Source organism: Colias philodice, chromosome 12 (assembly GCF_061535455.1).
Source record: "Colias philodice isolate Cphi_HAF_F1 chromosome 12, ilColPhil1 Martin Lab GWU primary, whole genome shotgun sequence".
NCBI classification, from domain to species: Eukaryota; Metazoa; Arthropoda; class Insecta; order Lepidoptera; family Pieridae; genus Colias; species Colias philodice.
In genome coordinates, this window is record NC_143097.1 from 4,915,606 (window position 1) to 4,938,234 (window position 22,629).

At 33.5% G+C, this 22,629-nt stretch overlaps 1 protein-coding gene across 1 annotated transcript; it reads left to right on the forward strand.

Annotated features, from left to right (window-relative positions):
* The first annotated feature begins 1,338 nt into the window (after positions 1–1,338).
* On the forward strand, positions 1,339–19,211 carry LOC149483954 (transcription factor SOX-9-like). Its single transcript, XM_089702039.1, has 3 exons — positions 1,339–1,618; positions 13,756–13,902; positions 18,205–19,211. Exons 1-3 carry the CDS (start codon positions 1,509–1,511, stop codon positions 18,596–18,598), a joined length of 651 nt encoding a protein of 216 aa, XP_089558165.1. The 5' UTR covers positions 1,339–1,508; the 3' UTR covers positions 18,599–19,211.
* The last annotated feature ends 3,418 nt before the right edge of the window (positions 19,212–22,629 follow it).

Here is a 22,629-nt window from a genome sequence, read left to right on the forward strand (position 1 = left end):
ATAGGTGTTATTATTAGGTAGGTAACCCATGTTTATTGATATGTACCTATTCTTTTTTTGTTAATGAAAACCTCATAAATTTAACTTAAACTGATTCAGCGCTTATTAAATAAATAGAGTTCACATGTCTCTACTTTACAGTTTTTCTTTTATTTTGGATTTAATACAATATTGTCCTACTTAGGTATACCTATACCACTGCTTTATATTTCTGTATTGAAGTCGACATGCCTGGCTTTCTTCTGCACATTTATTACCTATACTAGAGAAGAATTGTTAAAATATTTTATCTTTTCAGAAAATTGTAGACCGTATACCTGCCTATGATTTCATTTTTATTTGCTATCGAAAGCTTATGAAAGTATTTTTTACATTGAGGTTATATCTAATAGTTTAACTAAATCAAGTTATGAGACTTGAATATCTAATCTTACTATCTAAAACTAAGATTTTTAACACCAGGTTAAGAATTTTTGAGATCTTAGTGTAAAGTACCTATACCTACATAACATAGGTATCTAACTCAGAGCTTAGTACTTTGAACAGCATACAGCTTGATTACATAGTCCTGTTCACAATTTACATCTACAATACAGTATACTCAGCTGACTGCTGACCTGGGATTGGGAAGAATTGTCACTAAGTAGGTAAATGAAACACTTTGTAAGTATGCGTGTATATAATAGAGTTTTGACATACCTACCTATTAAGAAACAAATAAAAGGGCCAGATACCTATAAAATAGACCTTCAATAAATCCTTTTACGTACCTATCTCGTAATTGATATCTCTCTTACGTCTTATTCATCCTTCAACTCAATGTAAGAACATATTCCAAATTCGTTTCACGTTTTCGGATGTGTTGAAATCAGTGTCACATTATAGGTAATGGAGATGCGTGCGCGCAGAGCTGTGACGTCAGAGCGGCCAGCGCGCCAATGGCGATGCGAGGCGGTGCTAATCACCGGCCAGTAACGCCCACTGCGCAGCTTACAGGAAAACTTGGAAAATTCTATAAATAACCACATGTGTATCTCTACCATCTACTATAATGTGAGATTGCTTTAAAAATATGGTTCAAATTATTGTAATCGATAAAGAGCATTTACTATGGACTTAAATCACAAAATTAACTTTGAGTTTATCTAAAAATTATTTTGGAAACATAAATTTACTAACGATTAAAATATACAAAGTACTTAATGTGAAAAATACGCTCACCTTATTGAACTTTACAAAATAATTATTAAAATAAAAAAAATACACTACACAATAAAATAAATTAAACCTTATCACGCACAATTAGTAGATGTCATACATAATAATATATCACATGATATCGTCCACACCAAAACAATTCCAATGGCCATAACTCAAAAACAATTCAATACAGTAAACACGCGCAAGCTATCCGAGCTTTTATACGTATCCACGGAGCATAAGGGGCTCTTTATAGTGATTGCGCGCGAGTCGACCGCACGCGTCCCCGCGCTCCACGTTGCGTCGCGATGATGAGTTGGGCACAAGAGCAGCCAGCTGACAAGTTGGAGATCAACGAGGCGGTCGGCAAACTGCTGCAGTCGTTCAATTATGAGACCATAGTGCCGCAGCCTAACAAGTAAGTGTGCATTGCAGATTCAGGTGGGCGTGTGGATTGAGATTTCAATCTATGAAATCTTTGCGAATAATTGGCGTAATTATTTTTCGAACTTTTTGAACCTTATTTTATATACCTAGTTCATTATTACTACTTTTAGAATAGTGATTCAATTGTTATCTCTTTCAATTTAACCAGTTTTCGATCGATTGAATCGATATAATTATCGTTGTTAAGTTTTTATTATCTTAAAAATATGTTCAATAATCGATATAATAACTAACGATTTATAATATCTACGTTTATTTATTTTATTTTGTAAGCGTTACAAGTTACAACCCGAACATTCTAAGGCTGTTGATTATTTGACCTATATAAACCAATCGCGTACACGCTAAAAAGCTCTCGAAGCTTTATTCGGAAAGAGTTTCCGTGTCTTTTAGGTAAATAATGTGAAAAACATATTCAATCAAAATACCTATAATATTATGTTATTCTCTTAGTTATTCTATTATTAGAAACACGTCATTTGAAAGTCTGTAGAATAATAAATTTATCTAGAAAGTGCGCAGTCGCATTTGTTTCGCGTCAAAGCTTTTAATTTAAGCTCGTTCTCGGCTAAGGGCTGGATCTCAAGTGCCTGACGTCTCAAGCACAATGCAGTGCAAACGAACATTACACATTTCTTCGGGCTATTAAAGTTTTATTTGTTTTTATCTTATACTATTAGAGGAACATTTATTGATGTGTCAGTCTTGTTTTTTATTTGTGGAACATATTGATATTTATTTAATTGATATTTTCTCTTTATTTAGCTGATAATGAAGGTATGAGATTAACAAATTTATCCACATACACTTGATAGGAATACACATGAAAAAAATATTAACTATATACTGTTATGCACCTACTGCTAAGTAGGCATAGGTATATACAAAATACATAAACCTATTTACATTGGTTTATTTGAAAAAATATTAGGAGAAAACGAAAATCTTAATCGTAATCGTAACCGTATCAAATTAATCGGCCAAAAACAAAATATTTATTTCTACGTGAACTTTTGATGAACATCTCAGCTTAACCCCTTATTGCATGAATTATTAAGGAGATGAAATAAAAATTATTTTTTTGCAAAAAAGTGTTTATTAGACCTTACATTATAAGATCAAATTGAGAAAAAAAATTATTTACTTATATTATAGAAAATATGAAACGGCGCCATATATGGACTCGTATGCAGTGTTCGTTATATTTTTTCTGTCATATATGGCTTCGTATGCAATTAGAAAAAAGTGTCTAATTAATAAAATAAAAATATATTCCGTACTAATTTCACACACATGGTTGCTAAGCCCCAAACTAAACTTAGGCTTGTATCCTGAATGCTAAGTCAACTGATATACTACATATATTTTACATAAATCCTTTCCTACTAATATTATAAATGCGAAAGTTTGTGAGGGTGGATGTATGTGTATGTGTTTGTTTGTTACTCTTTCACACAAATATTACTGAACCGACTTTAATGAAATTTAGCACACATAATATAGAGGGTAACTTGGACTAACACATAGGATAGGTTTTATCCCGGAAATCCCACGGGAACGGGAACTATGCGGGGTTTTCTTTGAAAGTGCGGGTGAGGCCGCGGGCGAAATGTTAGTACTTTATATGGATACCTAAATAACACCCAGAATCACAGCCAACTTATACTTCGTGAAATTGCTTAAAACATTTACGTTTGTCATAACATAAAAACACGTTATATTTTTCACATAACATGAAGGAACGAAATTGGAACAATATATGCATAGCTCACGGGTGTTCTTCTTCCAAATTGGGTAATGACTAATCCCATCAGATCGTACAGAATCAAAGTGAAAATCTAGATGTCTTGCAGGAGTTTTTCGTAGCTTTTTTGGGCAATTGGCGAGTCAGGAATACTGAGGAGACTCCAGAGATGCCGATGTTCCTAAGTTTTTGAGAGACGACCACGTCTTTTGGTAATAAGAGCTTTCCCTGACTTTCGCATTTGCTCTGAAACGGCTAATTAAAAATCATACAGTGGCATATAGCATGTGTCTGTATTTATTGATGATGATATGATATTTACATGCTTAGCAGTGAGATAAAAGTGTCCAGGAATCGATACTGGAACAATCAGTAAAAGTATCCTTGAATGCATACCAAGCCACATATGACATAATATATTTTGGACGGAATGCATGTGAAGCCAAATATGACAGATTTGGAAAAGTACAAAAAAACATGATTAAAGCAAAAAAACAACCAAACCAAATGTTTTACCTTATTTTAGAAAGACTAAAAAATGAAGTAATATTTTTTTTCATGGCTTTACTCACCTTTTTGATATTGAAATCTTAATTTGAAAATCACGGTTTTTTCCGCGCACCCAAACCGTCGCACGCGCTAGACTAAATCTATAATATATCTGATGGATAACATTTACACTGTATAAATTAATTACATTCCAATTCTCGATGAAATGCTGTTTAAGATGTAAGGTAGTTTTTTTTAGATATTGTTTATAGTTAGCCTATAAAAAATTCTTGAACTTCGTCGTCCATATATGGCTTTGTATGCGGTAAGGGGTTAATTTGTATGTAGCCAGTATGAGCTGGCGCCTGCTCAACATACCTACATTCATAACACATACTCACTTACATTGTTGCGCTAAGTATCTTTGCAAGGAGTTTAAAATGTTATCGCAGTGTAAATTTGGCAAGGCCATTTGATATTGATATTTCAAGTAGGTATCCAAATGGACCTCTTTAAATTACTACTTAACGATATAATGAAATTAACGGAAAAGTAAAACATTTAAAACTTTCAACAAAATAAAATAAAACCAATAAAAGTAAAATTTATAACAAAAAGTATCAACTTTAATAAAATATCGAAACTTATGGATATATTTTATATCATTTACATTGAATTAAAACACATCCTTTTATATTAACTAAATTAAGGGTAAAATAAGTAGTTGTATACCATAAAAAGAATAGCTCTACATCAAAGAAAAAACCCGATAAACGACACAGACGTATACCTACAAATATTTTTTGTTGATACTAAAATACAATTATCTTTAGAGCTTTTGATAACTTTTTAAAGTTATCTAATAGATAGATGCTCTATCATTTACAAATACCAAAAAAATAAATTTGTAAAAAACTTGTAAGTTTAATAGAAATAATAGGCAATATTTAATATTATATTTCATCATTTTCTTAACTAAAACTGTACAAAGACGAAGAACGTGATTAATCGTTTATTTGTTGGTTTTTGTTTAATGATTTAATTCAAGACAATTTTTTTAAATAATTCAAAGAAAAAGATATCTTTTTATAAGCGAGGCCGGTACAAGCGGCTTGTCAAATATTTTTTTACTACAATAAACATGGACATCATTATTCAAAACTAATTAGCATGGTAGTGTGTCTAACAGAGACTCATAATATTTTTAAGCTAATGACACCAGTTTAAAAATTCACAAAGAAATGTTTCCATAAAATAACTTCGGCTAATATTAAATAACTTAGACAGATAGTAGGCTATATTAAATAACTTAGACAGATAGTATTCATACTTAGTTGATTTTCAACGATTAACGAAGTAACGATAAATTTGGGGCGGTTATAAACACTGAAATTGTTCTTTTTAATTTTGATAATACCTACCATTATATATTACATTCCGTTCGCATTCTGCGTGATTGTCCCTTTATACTGGATGTAATCCCACTTTGCAAGAATTAGTAAAATAGTCCCGCAAAACGTTGGATGCGTCCCCATGATCCATGCGTCAAAAGTGGAAAACAGTGAAAATTCATTTATTTTCGTAGGCATTTGGCTGGGTAGTGTCATCCTTGCGCAAACTATGATTAGAATCAGTTTCTATCAATATTTTCGGAGTTAATTAATTTTATTTTAGATTTATTTTCATATCTTTAAATCTAAATTAATTTGCCGTTTAACAAATTATTACTTCGATTTCATTAAAAGTAAAATAAAAGATTCACGGGAATAGTGCTTTATCGTCCTATTTCAACTTAGGTATAAATAAATGACAGTCGCGTATAATTTTTCTAGTCGATTCTGATACAAATTATTAAGTTTCATAATTTACTAATACTTATTAGTGATCGGCATTATTTATAGAATACAAATAATAATAAGTATAGCATAGATATTACAATGTTATTTATGTAGAGTCAAAACATGTAACTTTCTGGCCGCAAAATTGTGTTTTAAAAATAGCTTGCATAGTTTTATAGAATTAAGAATACATAGGGACACAGATAGAGGGATGCGATTTTTTTTTATAAGTGAAGTCCCATGTCCCTTAGTGGGGTAAGGGGCAGATGCATTATACCTACGTACATCTGTTTCACTGATCAATTTTCTTTAGAGACAAGTAGGTGATCACGATCGGCCTTCTGTGTCCTGCTAGACCGAGACATTTTTTTTTTCTTCGTCTCCACCGGGAATCGAACCCAGGACCCCTCGGTTCTACACTCACGCTTCAACTAGTATAAAAACAATTGACCAAGGAGGCGGTCAATTGTTTTTATACTAACTATATTTATAATGAACAAAACCTTTTGCACGCCTCATAAGCGAAGCGTTGAGGTGGGTACTACTGTCACTTCGCGCAAAACATCTGATTTTTCCAACTTAAAATGACTTTATGTATCATACATTGCACTTGTAAGATAATACATACACACACATATTAAGAAAAAACACTATTTTTAACATTCATGATATTTTTGATGTCATTTTTGTTATTTAAACTAGTTAAAAAACAGTTTAAAAAAGTTCTGTCTTGGACGTCCGTGTGTCTGTATGTGCGGAGGATTTTCTTGTTAACACGATAGCGACCGAAATACTTTACTAATCGAGTCTTTTTTTTTCTCTTACGCTTGAGTATGCTCAGGAATAGAACCCTTTCATTTTTCAGGGTCTGATTCGATGTGGTTTAATTGTTATTAAATAAACAAAAATAATAATTAATAAATAATTATTAAAAAAAATTATGAGGCGTGCACTTTTGGATTTTCCAAATTTTTATGTTCTCTTAGACGTAGATTGTAGGTACATACATACTTTATGTTTCAATATATTTATTTATCCTGAATTTATTACTGTGTATACCTAATATCGAGATTGAAGAAAAAAAATATTCGGAAAAATATTATTTATTTGTACCTATATTGTTATTCATTTCGATATCATGCATAGATACAACATAGGACATAAATAATGATTGTAATACCTATAAATAATATATTTAGGTATCAACATTGCCCATACCTAAGTACCTAATTCATGATAAGAGTGGGAGGAGTTTCTGAGAATGAACTTTATATATACTCTACAGAGAATTGCCACAATATGATAAGCAATATTATTGTCATGTCCGTTGAAAATAAATAAGCTGTTTTTAATAATCCGATCGTAAATTCAATTTAGTAACGTAAATACTTAAAATAATAGGTATATCTAAGGGGAAAACTATTTAAATTATTACATTACTTCTTATGTAGGCAAGACATAAAAATACTTACCTAGCAAAAGGATAGCTTGTATAGATAATTAAAATCCTGAATACTTAATAGTAGCTAACGCTAATAATAGCTAAGATTTAAATTGCTAATAGACAAAAAAAATTGAGACTACAAAATCTGTAGTCAATTTAGATCTCTGAATATCGAAATTGGTTTGGGGGATTCTGAATCATTTCGATCGAAATTTACAAAGACTTCATTCTATTTGAATTGTTGTCTTATAAAAACTGATATAAAAGTGAACATGTAGCACGTATCGCACAAAACTCAAGATTTAAACCAAATTTCCCATAACAACAAGCTTTTACCTTGACAACTGACAATCATAAATATCCCACAAATAACCCCAAATAGAGATGAATTGTACAGCTTGTCATAATTATGATACGACGAATGTTCAGAAATTATAACGTAATTAGTACACACAGATGTATTCCGTCGCGATGACAGCTCGTGATATAGGAGGTACAACGTTAGGTGACCCGAGGCGGTCTTCATAAAAACGACACTTGATCTACCGCCTCTAATTGAATAGCCCCTCTTATCTCTTATCAGCTCCTTGTTCATTAATTTCGTATCGATATGCTGATGAGCGGTTGCTGAGGCTGTGTGCGTTATTTTAAACCAAACGCATGTTTAACCATAAAAGTCTAGGATCATAATATTATGATATAATATATTACTAATTATTTTTTTCAAAATTTATATGATAGACTACTACTATTTACTCATTTATATTGTGTTAGGCGTTAGCTACCTAAGTAGCATTATCATGCTAGATGAAGACGACTACGATTTATAATGAAGTAAAGCTTTTCAAAGATGCAGCTTTATGTCAGACTGAAAAGGTTTGCCTACTTTAATAGAACTGTATGATATTGTAAAGTTCTTTAGTAGGTTATTAGGGTGAGCTCGAATGTTTATCATCTTCCTGTTTCGCTTGGATTTGTTTCCGCGCGGGGCGATAGCGCTCCTTGTGCAAACATTCTCATTATAGGGTCCTTATCTACCTCAGGGACTCCCCTTGCGATCCCTCGTAATATTATTAACAATATCAAAGTCGAGGATTGATTGAAAGGGAGTAGGTAACTTTGCCTCATGCAGAACTCTTATGTATGATGTTCCTAATTTCGTATAGTTTAAACTGCTTAACGATAATAATCATCGCCGCTTAAAAACAGCTTTTAGATCTAAATTTATGAATGACGATATATTTCATTCCTTAGCATTTCAAAATTGTATGAATGAACTCATCAGCAGAGCTTGCCTTAGCTACGTAAACAACCGAAAGAACAATTAAATTCCAAACATTTCTCCCTAGCCATGAGTCATTAATATGAAAAACAAAGCACTCCACTAGATTAAGATTTCCTCGCCCACACCGGTATAAGTAAACACGGCTGGTTTGCGCGGCGTTTGGAGCCTACCCTGTAAGTGAGGGCGCAAACACGTACACAGGTGCCGCCGCGACCTCCGGCCTGAGCACCCTGTTTGTGCACCGTTACACATGACATTACTGATAGACTCCGCCGCTTATTCGCAACGGTACTGCTATATTCTTTGTGAGAAAGTTGAATGATTCGTAGTTGAGGTACACGGGTACCTTGAAAGTAAGAACACATAAAGAATAAGGTGTATATAGAACGTTGGTAGGTATGTATAAGGATTATGAAAATATTATGTAAAGTAACAAAAATACCTCCACTAAACAATAATAGAGCTAATAATCCAGCAAAAGTTCAAGTTATTAAGTCGTGTTATACCTAAGTCAATTAAGTTTGTTGTTGGTGCGTTGGGAGATTCATTCCTTCTATATTTCTGAAACAATTCCGCTCAACAACAAATTGTAACAAATCACATGTACCCTTCGTGTTATTTGTTCCTATGTGTAATCAATAAAATTAGACCACTTCTTAGATAAGTCTTGAAAATTAAACTCATATAAAACGTTATGTAATGCGGGACTTTATTGTCTTATGCAGCTCGACTTGCCGACAAACAAAGCAATCGGTGTGCGTGCCTAATTTGTTGCATTGAATAAAACTTGGGTTTTAGAGAGCCAGAGGGCAGAGTTTCAAATATTGACAGAGTGTAATCTAGTAGCGCGCGGCGGCGTGTGTGTGGTTAGCGGGCTGTCGGTAATGCGCACTGTTAGCACGTACAGTCTTCATTACCGCATACCTACTTATTTGGTAGAGCACTCGCTAAACGTTATTCGCGATATGTTTCGTACGTACATGATGATATCTCCCATGGTTATGATTTCGTGAGAAGTGCGATTGAAAATGAGTGCATGATGTTTCTTAAATTACGATAGATTGTAAGGATGATGACATATCGTAAATGTGGATACTGTAAGGGTTCAATGGAATAATTTAAAAATAACTCTACATCAGTCATGTTTTATTTCATATGGATTTTCATGTTGATTGTTACCTTTTAATTAGCATGGAAATATTATACCTAATTATCAAGATTGCCATAACCGAACAACGTCGTAATAGATCTATGTTTATATATTTTATAGTTGCGAGTTTCACAACTAACTTTGTAAGAAGACAGATTTTAAAAGATCACAGACTAATAATAATATACTACGGAAAAGATTGAAAATTATCATTAAGCAACTTATTACTACTAGCTTACCGCCCGCGGCTTCGCCCGCGCTGTCAAAGAAAAACTCGCATAGTTCCCGTTCCCGTGGGATTACCGGGATTGCGTCATTTTCCCGGGATAAAAAGTAGCCTATGTCATTTCTCGGATATCAAAATATCTCCATACCAAATTTCATGTAAATTGGTTCAGTAGTTTAGGCGTGATTGAGTAACAGACAGAGTTACTTTCGCATTTATAATATTAGTATGGATTCTCATACTTTGAATATAATAACGGTCTAATTTTGTGAAGTAGATAATATTATGTGGAAAAACAAATTTACTTATAAACATTTACAAAATAAATAGAGCTATTAGATCTATACGAACACGTGTGAACATTTAACCCCAATCGATAACGATTAAGGGGAAAATACCTTCACACGATACTATTTCCACAGTCCCCTTTCTAATTCCCAGGGGACAATCCAGGTGTCTATGGTCAAGTACGCACTATCTTTGTGATAAAGAAGTCAAGTCGAGTGCTCAAATGGTTGTAAACCGCTACCGTCATGTTTTACAGCACCATTAATTGTTTTATGGCCGTCAAATCGACTGTAAAGATAATGTCGTAGGGGATGTTTAGACGATTTCAGGACCCGGTGACAGAAACAACATCTGGTGTCTTTCCTAACTGCATTAAGTAGGAAACGACTAACATATTACATTGTAGTACAAATCATAAATAAATATTATGATAAACACTTCAATTAATTTTATTCAAATGTAAATGTTTCAAACGCAGACATACAACTTTGTATCCATTACAAAAAGATCTATCGTTACTTGTTTCAAACATTTTAGGGGCGTATTTAAATAGCATGTTATGTATTAAAGGCCACTTATGGTAGCTTTGCTTTTAGAGTTGCAAGCGTAAAGCTCTTAAACCGCTATAGTTACACCAAACTGTCCATTATAATGTTCCGTTTGCAAATTTATGTTACACTACGGCAATGTATCGCTGGTGCTTCGCTCGTAGCAGAAATAGTGTGGGCGGGAGCGTCACAGATGACAGCTATGTGTATTCTTTATGACTTCCTCAGCCAACGGCCTCCTAGGGCATTTATATGTTCCAAATACAAAGTCATAATTACGATATCATTCTCTAATTAGAGGTTAAAAATATATTGTGTTGCTAATAGGCATGGATTTTCACTGTTTGTAAAATTTCAGGTTGTAGTTATTTTACAGTTTCAATACAAGAAGCTTAAACTACCCCTACTGCTGTAGTCTCTACATTGTACAAAGACTGGTAGACATTAGAAATTAATTACATTTCAGACAAATGTTCTTCGAGGACTCTACATATAATTCATGATACTTAAAGATTTATTTATGTAATTGTCATATTAAATAAAATTAATTGAACATACGGCTCTAAAATGTATAATAAATTAATAATAACAAAAGCAAGCTGTTTCACGCGTAATAGGTATAGGTAGTAGGTTGTTTTACAAGCGAGGCTCGAATTGCTTGGCCTAGCTAAACAATAACATCGATATCGGTCCCAAATTTTGACACGTTCTACAACTTAGTCTATAAATTATACTACGGGTTATATTTCATTGTAACCATGTGTTTCATTGTTTATAGTGTTGTAATGAAGTCAACTTGCACACGTGTAAATATAACATTCAACAAGGCTCCTGGATGAATTTATGGTGTCTACCTGTACATGATTGTGTTTTAGCAATATAGATAAATGTTCATATAAGTGCTGAAAATGTTTGTAAGTATCTTTGTAGGTTTTCTTATTAGTGTCTTGTTGTTGTAAATTTAAAAATTAGAAATCGTCAAATTGGCTCATTGATGAATAAATTGCGGTTCAGCCATAGAAGTTTGTGATTTCATTGTAATTTGGAAACGTAAAACATAATAGAGTCATAAAAGACTATTGTTAGTTCCTGATTTATACAAGCCTTCTGGTACTTGTAATATATTAACGTACACGTGCCCCCAATTGCCTTTTTATCCCACATGTTGGCACTAGAACATGTTTTACATCTACCACTACTTATATATTATACGACCGTGAAATCCCAAGTTGTAAATCACTATTCCCGGCTATAAAACTTTTTGTCAAGACGTACAGTAATGGGTTTAAACCATTTGTAATTAACGTTCAATAGAGAAATCATATTTTAGTACAGTTTTGGCTCTAAAAAATATTCGTTCCAATACAGTATTAAAATTTTAAGGTGTTGGATAGATTGAGTTTCAAAATAATGACGTTTGAATAAAATAAGAAATTTTAAGAAACCTTCTCTTGTTAACGATTCAATTCAATATTATTTAAGTCATATTTACAAATAAAATGATTTATTGTACAAATTATTGATAGATATTGCGTTCACTTACATAATTTTATTCGTAATAACATTATGTAGAGTCATTATAGATTGAGGCAGTAGTATATTTTGTTACGACTGTGATTGCTAAAGTGTTACTAACCAGATGTCGTCGCGCGGTAGGTCCGATGTCTCTGTAAAAACTAATGATACTTGCTCTATGTTTACATTTAATACAATTAGTAATGATTCGACATCAAACTACGACACTCAGCGAGTATTTTATCTTACCCATTTCAATAATTCATAGCGCCTAATATCAATAAATTTCATGTTTCTTAGTAGAACTCGTTCTCACTAATAAACAAGGAAGCCGATGGTGTTTCGCCGAAGCAATAGTTAATTATTTCGCTTTTATTGGTTCCCGTGATCCGTTAGAAATCGATCGAATTTTAGTAACGTGTCAGCGTTTGAAAAAATTATAATTTATCGTCAAAGCTGGGATCGCGAGGAAACCCGAACGGCCCTAGAAAATAAAAAAGTAATAAAATACTCTCATTTTACGAGCGTAAAATGACGTGAGGCCAACCACTTGAAGCGCTTGCAAGTTTACAGGCTGACTGTTTACGTGACGCGGAGGTACATAAAAGGGGTACTCGTAATTTATTTTGTTTATGGTCGTCACTTGATGTTTTCAGTTTGTTTGTAATTATCGACGGACGGTCTGAATCGCATCCGATTTGAGTGTTGTCGATGCGGGGGCCCTCAAACGTTTTTTTATAAGAAACATTAGGATTTGATTTAAGAGCAGCACGCGTTACTTTAAAGAGAAATGTTAATTATAAAGAATAAGAATAATTAAGTGCAGTACTCCTACTTTAGAATATTTTTTTATCATCCTGGTTATTAATTATTATATTTTTATACCTACTAAGAAATAAAACTTTTACTTTTATTACAGCTATTATTTAGGAAAGCTGTTATTAGAAAATATTCTAGTTCTTTTCTCTTTTCGGAATAAGACTACTATTTTTTTTATTGTACGCTCTCTCCTAATATGTGCATCTCATAAAAACAAAATTTATTAATATATTTAATATCAGTGGTACCTGGTAATTAGTTTTATAGTTAATCTAATCTACACTGAATAAAAACATGAGAACGACGAATATTTTCGTTTATCGGTGCATTTACATCAAACGAGTGAATGCTCATTCCAAGCCCACTATATTTCTACAAATTCTTTTGTTAGTTTAAACGGGCATAGAGCATTCTTTCGTTGTTCTTACTCTGAGTGCGTTCGAAAAGATTCTATGCAATGTTCTAATAGTGAACAAGTCTGTCCCGTCCGATTAGGGCCCTTCTGGCCTCCTCCACTCAAGCGACAGCTCAAGCCGAGGTTCGTGGTCCCCGTCAAGGGGGGACGCCCTTGTGCATGTCGCTACCAGGGTGAACCTTCAGTTCACCCCCGCGTCCGCGTTAAAATGTAGAAGCCCTTCTGGCTAACATTGAGAGACACCACAAAAAAAAAAGAACAAGTCTGAATACGAGTTTTCGTTTACACTGAAAGATCACAAAAGATATGTTGAAATTAATATAATTAACGATAGCACTATATTCCAGGGGTGGAGGGTGCATCCGGCGGCCGCATGTGAAGCGACCAATGAACGCCTTCATGGTGTTCGCGCAAGCGATGCGCAAACGACTGTCGGAGCAGCGCCCGTCTCTACATAACGCAGAACTGAGCAAGTCCCTTGGATCTATGTGGAAGTTAGTATTTTATATCATTCTTTAGAATTAACAGTTGTAGCCTGTAGGAAATAATTCAGTAAGGCAATTAACATTTTAGTCCGTAGCTAGTATACGCAATACCTAGTATACGTAGATACAGATACAGTAGCTATCTCAAACGTTTTAATTGATGACGCATCTAGACAAAATAAGACATACAATGCTGGTCAGAATTAAAAAGAAAAGAAAAAAAATGATGCTTTAAAAATGGAATCCGCGAACCGAGATGGAAAGGAACGCGGCATTACGGGCGTGCGGCGGCGTCCAACCGTGAAACGTGCATCGATTGTTTACTCATTAAAATGCTATCACCGCTAACTTGGTAGATAAAATCTATAACTGTTCGAAATTTCGATATCGTTCCCAGTCGAAGTTGATAGTCATAGCTCTGGCCAAATATGAAACGAAGCTCATTAGAAATTGACTGCGGAAAATGATACGTTAAAAAATATGTTAAAATGTAGATGAATTATTTTTTATTTATTTTTATAATCGTGTGTAAAAAGATCGATGATTGAATAGTACAAATACAAAGCTAGCGTTGCTGCTAACATGATATTATGTATTAACAAAATCCGTCGCTTTTAATTAAAATTATTACATTTATTAGGTACAATAGATTCTTATTAGTATGTACCTATGATGTACCTATATAAAATACAAATTCGAATGTAGTACCTACCAATACAAAGCATAACGTAAAACTTAACGACGAAGAAAAATTATCACAAGGAATATTGTTATTCACGATGACACCAATTTTGAATTATAGTCCTTTTCATTTAGGATGATTCCTGTGACACTTCATCGTGTTCCGAATTACGTATTTTATGTTTAAAAAGCCAAAATAATTTTAGTGCATAATATTTTTATTTTATGGCGGCATTATTACCAAAAATATAAAAATGAAACATCTTAAGCTTATAAATCAAAAACAGTATTGTTTAGTTTAATATAATGAAAAATAAAATAAAATAACACAAAAATATAATACCTACGCAATTCGTGTACATGAAATGGATCGTTGAAAAATCATAGAGTTGGAAAATCATATAATCGGCGCCCATCTTGTGATCGTTTGTCAATCGAGTCAATCGTCTATACGAGTACGTCAGCCTTGTATACAAGTTGCATTTTTATATTGGTACTTTACGTGGTATTCTGTTATTTTTACTAATTGTTATTGTTGACTTTTTGTTGCTGTTGTTTGCTAAGCTTCCTTAGTTAATTGTTGGCGAAATGCCGAAAAAACTAATTTTGGTACTTTATTCAAATCGATTTCATTTCCATATAGAATATTATCGATTATCGGAAACAATTGATACGATTTCAGTAACCGACATCTCTACACGTGTCAAAAATCGATGTGTCACAGAAATCATCTTAGGTGGAAAGGACTATAATTATGATGAATAGCCCTCGTCGAACGGAAGCTAAGGGATGATAAATTCTTGCTTTAGGTACTTATTACATAGGTTCTTACTTCTTAGGTATGTTCTTGTGTTTCATTTTACGCGCGTATTTTACATTTAGAAATTGAAGAATTTAACGTATTTTAAACGCGATTTATTCCTTTGAATAATAATTGAATAAATTGTGTTTACAATACATCTTTAATTTCTAAATAGCACATACTAACTTTCATTACCTATAGAGACTTGAATACCTACTTGTATAAATATTTAATTAATTCACTCGCTTGAACTTATATGCGCGACTATTACAATTTATACACGATTTCTCCTGCCATTTGTGGTTCTAAACATAATTTTATAAGTATAGGTACCAAAAGCTGGATTCACTTATTTGTCATCGGCCACCCGCAGAGTCATTGTTATGACGCGCTCTGACGCGGCTATCTTCGCGGATCGGGTCAAAGAAAGGCTGGTGAAAAATCTGATTGCTATGTTTTGATTGATCAGATATTTCTACAACTGTCAACGAGTGCGCATTGAAATTTGAAATGCTCATAATATTTATGGGCAAATATGTTCTAATAATGTGTAGGAATGCTGCAAAGAAATTGTGTCGATAAACACTAATATACCATACCTAATATTGTGTTTTTAAGGAAATTCATAGGAAATAAAGAATTTAACTAAAGATATATGAAGGAATAAAATAAATGGAATAAGGCTGAATTTTACACAAATAAATTCATGGAATTTGGATAATTTGGTAACTGATAGAGTTAGCTACGAAACATACTTCCTGTCAATAATGTAAAGCCAAAAATTTTTCTGAATGGAGGTGATGATTTTGATTAGTTATTCTCAAAAACAATTCCTGAATTAAATAGATATACTAAGTGTGATTTTAGTATCTTTTTTCATCCTTACTGAAATTTATACTTGATAAATAAAATAATATATGATTTTTAATTTAATTGCTATAACAAACAAATAACTGAAATATAACGTTCTTTAAGATGTAGGTAAAGACTTACCTATCGTCTACCAGTTAATTTTTTTATAAATTTAATTTTTTTAAGATCCTTCGTTTTGAATTTATTTACGTGGGTAGTTAGGTACTACTAAAAGGCTACAAAAATATTGAAACATATACTCAAAAACATATTCCTCCTTTGCACAATCGGATAAAAAGTACCTCTAACAGAGTTCACGAAGCGCTCGCACTGACCGGCCGGCGCCGACGGCATCTGGTAATGTTCAGTCTTATCTGGAGCCGCTGATCCAACCACTTCATAATTCTTTTCTCTTGAAAATACTTTGTGATACATCGCACAACCAATCGTAATTCAAAATAACTCTGATAACATTAATAAATAACTCTATTTTGTCAATTGGCTGACGCACTGGGTACTGTTGCTGTCCTACTAAATACTGTATGCTGGTAGATTGTTCTTTTCTAATCAAATATATGTACTTGTATAACATTCAGAAATTAAAACGTTTTCTAAAAGTTATATATATGTGTTTAGGTATCTATTGGAATTATTACGCTTAGTTATCGGTACAAGTACGTACAATAAGAAGAGTGCAAAATAAACACATAGAGACTAATAACTACATACCTATAGATAAAACCGGGTCCAGCGAATGAAAAAACAATTCAAGTTCGTCAAATTTCATTCATTCTCTTAAAACTAAAGAATGATGTAAATGTTGGGTACATCGTCTAAGTTAAAATAAATATAGAGCATTCCTTCGCCATATTTGACTAAAGTTGTATCATTGTCTCTGGAACACGTCCAAGAGTACAGTAACATACTTGTGTCCAAAATTGAGACTCTCCTTGGAGAAGTCTCAGAGTGGGGTCGACAAAATCTTGTCCGTTTTAACCCTGGCTAGACACAAGTATGTCTTTTTTCAGCTAAAAAAGCACCATTTCTCACGGCGCCCCTATTTGAGAGCACCCCCCTTAGTATCAAGTCTAGTATCGGAATTCTTGGTGTCAATATTTCTGATGATGTTCAGTTCCGCTATCATTTGGAAGGCAAAGCTACACTAGCTTCCAAAAAATTGGGTGTCCTAAATAGAGCGAAGCAGTATTTCAGGCCTGAACATCTATTACTACTTTACAAAGCGCAAATACGGCCTCATATGGAATACTGCTCCCATCTCTGGGCCGGGGCACCACAATATCAGCTCCTGCTACTTGATAGCGTGCAACGAAGAGCCGTCAGAATTATTGGCAAACAAGCACTTACCGATCGGCTTGATTCTCTAGATTTACGACGAGACGTTGCATCTTTATGCGTTTTCTACCGTCTGTATAATGGGGAGTGCTCTGAGGAGTTGTTTGAGCTGATACCTGCCGCGGAATTCCACAACCGTACCGCACGGCATAAGACCAAGTTCCACGCTCACCATCTGGACCTCTGGCGCTCTAGTACGGTGCGATTTACCCGCCACTTCATTCCGCGCACAACCAAATTGTGGAACAGCCTGCCTTCGGCGATATTCCCGAACGCCTATGACATCGAGGCATTTAAAAAGAGAATATACCTCCACCTTAAAAAGTCGGCAACACATCCTCGGACACGTCTGTACTCTGTAGATGCCTATGGGCTGTGGAATTGCTTATCATCAGGCGATCCACATGCTCGTTTGCCTTCTTTCATATAAAAAAAAAAAAAAAAAATTGTATTGATTTCTTTTTTTTTACTTATTATTTTGTCGAACAAATGAATATTTTATTTGTCAGAAATCCCTCTCCTCATATTTTATAATGAATCCAGCCTGTTTCACATCCATTAAGTAGATACCTATATAATTCAAATTTGAAAAAAAGGCTATACTTAATTTTTTTTATTTTCAGAAGTCTAAGTGAAGAAGAAAAAATGCCGTTCATAAAGGAAGCCGAGAAGTTGCGGAACAAACACAAAAAGGATCACCCGGAGTACAAATATCAGCCGCGACGTCGGAAACCACCGCCGACATCCGCGGCGCGGCTCAAGCGTGAAATATCGCCAGATAGATCTCAAATAGATTTCTCACGAATCGAAGTGGACGGTGCATTATTAGCGGACGGCCCTCCAGATGGCGCAGAATTAGATCAGTATCTAAAGCCGACGCCGATACCGGAGTACCATGAAATGCAGCCTCGCTACCCTCACAGCTTGTCCCACCACGTCGCTCCGCTGTACACTCCCGTCCCCTCACACTTACACCCGCCCTGCACGGATTGGCAACACTACCCGGGACATCCTTAATAAAATGCACCGACGGAACAAAACAAACGGTTCCATGTTATCTCCTAGAAATTTATCAAAAATAGGTCATGTCACGACACATGGACGTCTAGTGCTGATGGTTTTTTGTAAATATCATATCAACATATGGGTTTTGATCTTGTGCGTAGTAGCGCACGTGCACTTAATCATAAACAAATATTTAAAATATGGTCCTATTAATGATAATAATATATTATTCTTATTTGCTAAGCTTTTTCGAATTGATAGGTAATAAATAATAACTACGAGTATAGGTATTTTAAGTGTAATAAAAAAGGGTATTTTAAATTTTGTAACTATATACTACTTCAAATTTTCCACAGTGCACACATTAAGATGTTGCAGAAAGTTCTTTATAAAATCTATCTACTTGGTTTCAATCTTTTAAATACTTCAGATAAATACTTCAAGGTACACTTCTATTGTAAACTTGAATAATACAACGTTTCACAATGTTAATAAGTAAAAATTCTATTTTTTGTAATGTATTCTAAATGTTTTTCAATATAGGGACTACATAGGTAATAGATAACTTAGTTTATTCCCTCAATTTCCAAAGTATGTAATTGTAGAGTTTATTAGTAATAATATATGTTAGTATGTAAATTTATTATAAGATATCGATTATAAGAGATCGTAAGTTGTTATTGTGATTAAATAGTGATAATTAAGTTGTTGTTGTTATTTTTAATAAATAATTGAATTATAATTTGTCAATTTCTATGTATTCAAGTTACCTGTGATTTAAACTGAATTAATTATTTTCACATTTTTTAACTATATAATTATAAAATCATAGAATATATTAATTCACACAATTATAATCCTTCCTATGCATTAAACCTATGCATTAAAAAATATAAGAAAACAAGACTCAATATAAAAGTAGAGCCGCGCCGCCAGTCTATCGGAAAAGGTAAGTAAGAGTAGGTAAGTTGTTTACCTACAGACTGTAACATATTTTTTGTAAAATATTAGCTTTTATAACATTAGTGTTAATACTGCAAAATTAAATAAGTAAATGTAGTATAAATAATAATAATATAATATAATATAATATAATATACGTAATAGAAATTAATCAATACAAATATAAAGAGAACATATTTTCATTAATTTCCCCATATTGAGCACGGTCTTAACTTCTCAGTAACGATTAGCATATCATGGTCTATAGTCTGGCCTCGATGATACTGCGACCCCAGAGTCGCTTCCTGCCGGGTCGCGCCCGCCCGCCACAGAGCCTCCCTTGTCATCTTATCTTACATTATCTTATATTTTCGCAACTGACGCTAATGAGACCAATAAACGTATCGGTTTATGTAATTATGATATCCGAGAATTTGTGTCGATTTATCTTGAGGTAAGTCATCGCATTTGGTGACTAATCTTAGTTATATGAATAAGTTATGAATAGATAATTATATATTAACTAAATAATAAAAGTTCATAATACTTTCAACGGCTCTACCTAGATGAATATTTTTACTCATTCCTACCATATTCTATGGATCTACGTAGAAATTATATTAAAGTTCTCTAATAGGTAATTACATCTAAAAGTCGCAGTTTAGTGATTCATAAAACTAATGCATATCTGGCTGGGTAGTAATCACTGTTGCTCAACATTGCAAAATATTTATTTTTCTGTGCCTCTATTTGTGCTGAAAATCTACTTAATCTACAATTAAAAAAATAATAATTGTATTTAAGTGTTCATTTGAGCTATATATGGCTTCTTTGAATTCCATGAAAAGTATCAATGACAATATTTTTTTTTACGCAAAACATCCTCGTAGTACGCGCCAAAAAAAATAGTGCCGTTTAAGACAAGATAATGGGAATAAAAACGCAATAATGGATGGTGTTGTGAATATGTAATCGTGCATCATGGTCCGGGATATTAAGATTGAGTGCAAATGATGCGCGCGCGTGCTCCAGCAACCCGGCTCGCGTTACACAAGAGATCGCCGCCCGATACTCTATACTAGCCAACTTTTTGCTACCACATGAGATATTAATTATTGGGGCGGAGGATAACAGCTCAATTTTACGCTTTAATATTTTATGTTTTTGTATAATAATATTTGACTGTTTGGGGTTCTGTTTTATTTTCTAGGAATGTGCACACATAATATTTGGATCAATTTGCTTACGTTACTGTATAATCAATATTTTAATACTTACTGAATACTATGCATTATAAGAGTGTCTTTTCTCTTTACATTTGTCATGTTACAATTGTGATCGCAATTTATCACCACGAACAAATATAAAAACAGCCATAAAACGAAAGCTATTTCAACTTCATCAACGCGTAACCACACACTACTTAACACGGGGCGTAAAGTTTGTTAATTAAATTAACCTACATTTCGTTAGAAAAGCCTCTACCTTGAAATCTATAATTATGATAGCACGATAGGTACCTATATCATTTGACAATAACAGTAGTGGATCAGCACTTTAGCATGTGGCTAAGTGTTTGAAAGCTCAAGTGGCGAGTAAACGACAGTTCGTGTGAAAGCAGCATCACCGGACATCAGCGTAAGACGAAACCGCGGCGTCTGGGAAGCATCGCTACGAAATCAAATCCAACAGTAAGTAGCAACATGTGTACAATACGCCTGAATCATTGCACTCCGTTGCGTCAGGAATTTGAGGGCAATGAACAATTATTATTGTGAGCTTTCGAGAGTATGCGTAGTTTTTTTACATCTTTAATATTCTTTAATTGTCTCGTGATCTTATCCTACTATCCTATCATAAAATAATATTAATTATAAATGCAAAAATTTGCGAGGATGGATGTATGTACTTAGGTATATATTCCTCATTCACGCTTAAACCAGTTAACTGATTTTGATGAGTACTTTGCAGTGATGTAGTTTATGTAGGTACCAGTTACCAGAGTCCAGAATAACACCCGAAATAAATATTTGCATTTGACCGCGGGCTCTTCTACGGTTGAAAGTCTTGAAACCACAGCTAGAAAAGAATTAAAATTACAACTCTATTGATCAAATTAAAGGTAGGTATAAAGGTAATGTGAATCCCTGAAATTAAATTGCAAATAGTTAAATCTTAACAAAATAATATGATAATGATTTTGGTCTTTGGATGTAGTAATTATACCGATTTAGTTACTTATTTTTACTTTCGCAAACCTTTCAAGTTTGATATTTTATAAACTACTAACTTTCCGCCCGCGGCTTCGCCCACGTTTCCAAAGAAAATCCCGCATAGTTTCCGTTCCCGTGGGATTTCCGGGATAAAACCTATCCTATTTGTTAATCCAAGTTACACTCTATATGTGTGCTAAATTTCATTGCAATCGGTTCAGTAGTATTGGCGTGAAAGAGTAACGAACACACATACATAATATAGGTACACATACATCCATTCTCACTTTTATAATATTAGTAGAATAGGATAGGACGTAATAATTATTATAGGTAAAAGTATAAAGTTTATCTCTCGCTACCACTGTTATATTAAGCTGATTCACAAAATTAATTAAAACGCAACTTTCTGAGCAAAAAAAGAGAAATAATGAAAGCTTTCAAATGTATTAAATTTCTAATCTTTCTAATACATATTTTGATTTTGAGATCTTACAGTTAAGGAATAATTTTATTTCTTTTTTAGAAATTTGGTACCATAATTACGTTTCCAATCTGATTTTTTTTACACTGAGCGTGCACAGAGCTCTTTTACGTGAAGTTTTAGTTACCTAAGCTTTAATTATTGAAGTACTTAATACTGTTACTGTACCCATGCTTTTACCTGGTAACATATGATGCCAAACCCTAAGACCCAAAGCCAAAAGGCCAGATTAATTAGAATTTAGACTAGAAACGTATTTAAATCGGCCATCATCGTTACTGTATCTCAGTTTCATTTTGACAGTATATTAATTTTGGCACGATTTAATATTAGCTAATCGTATAAGCTAACTTGAGAGTCGCTTAACTAATATTTAATAATCAAGCAATGATCATAGAAATTAA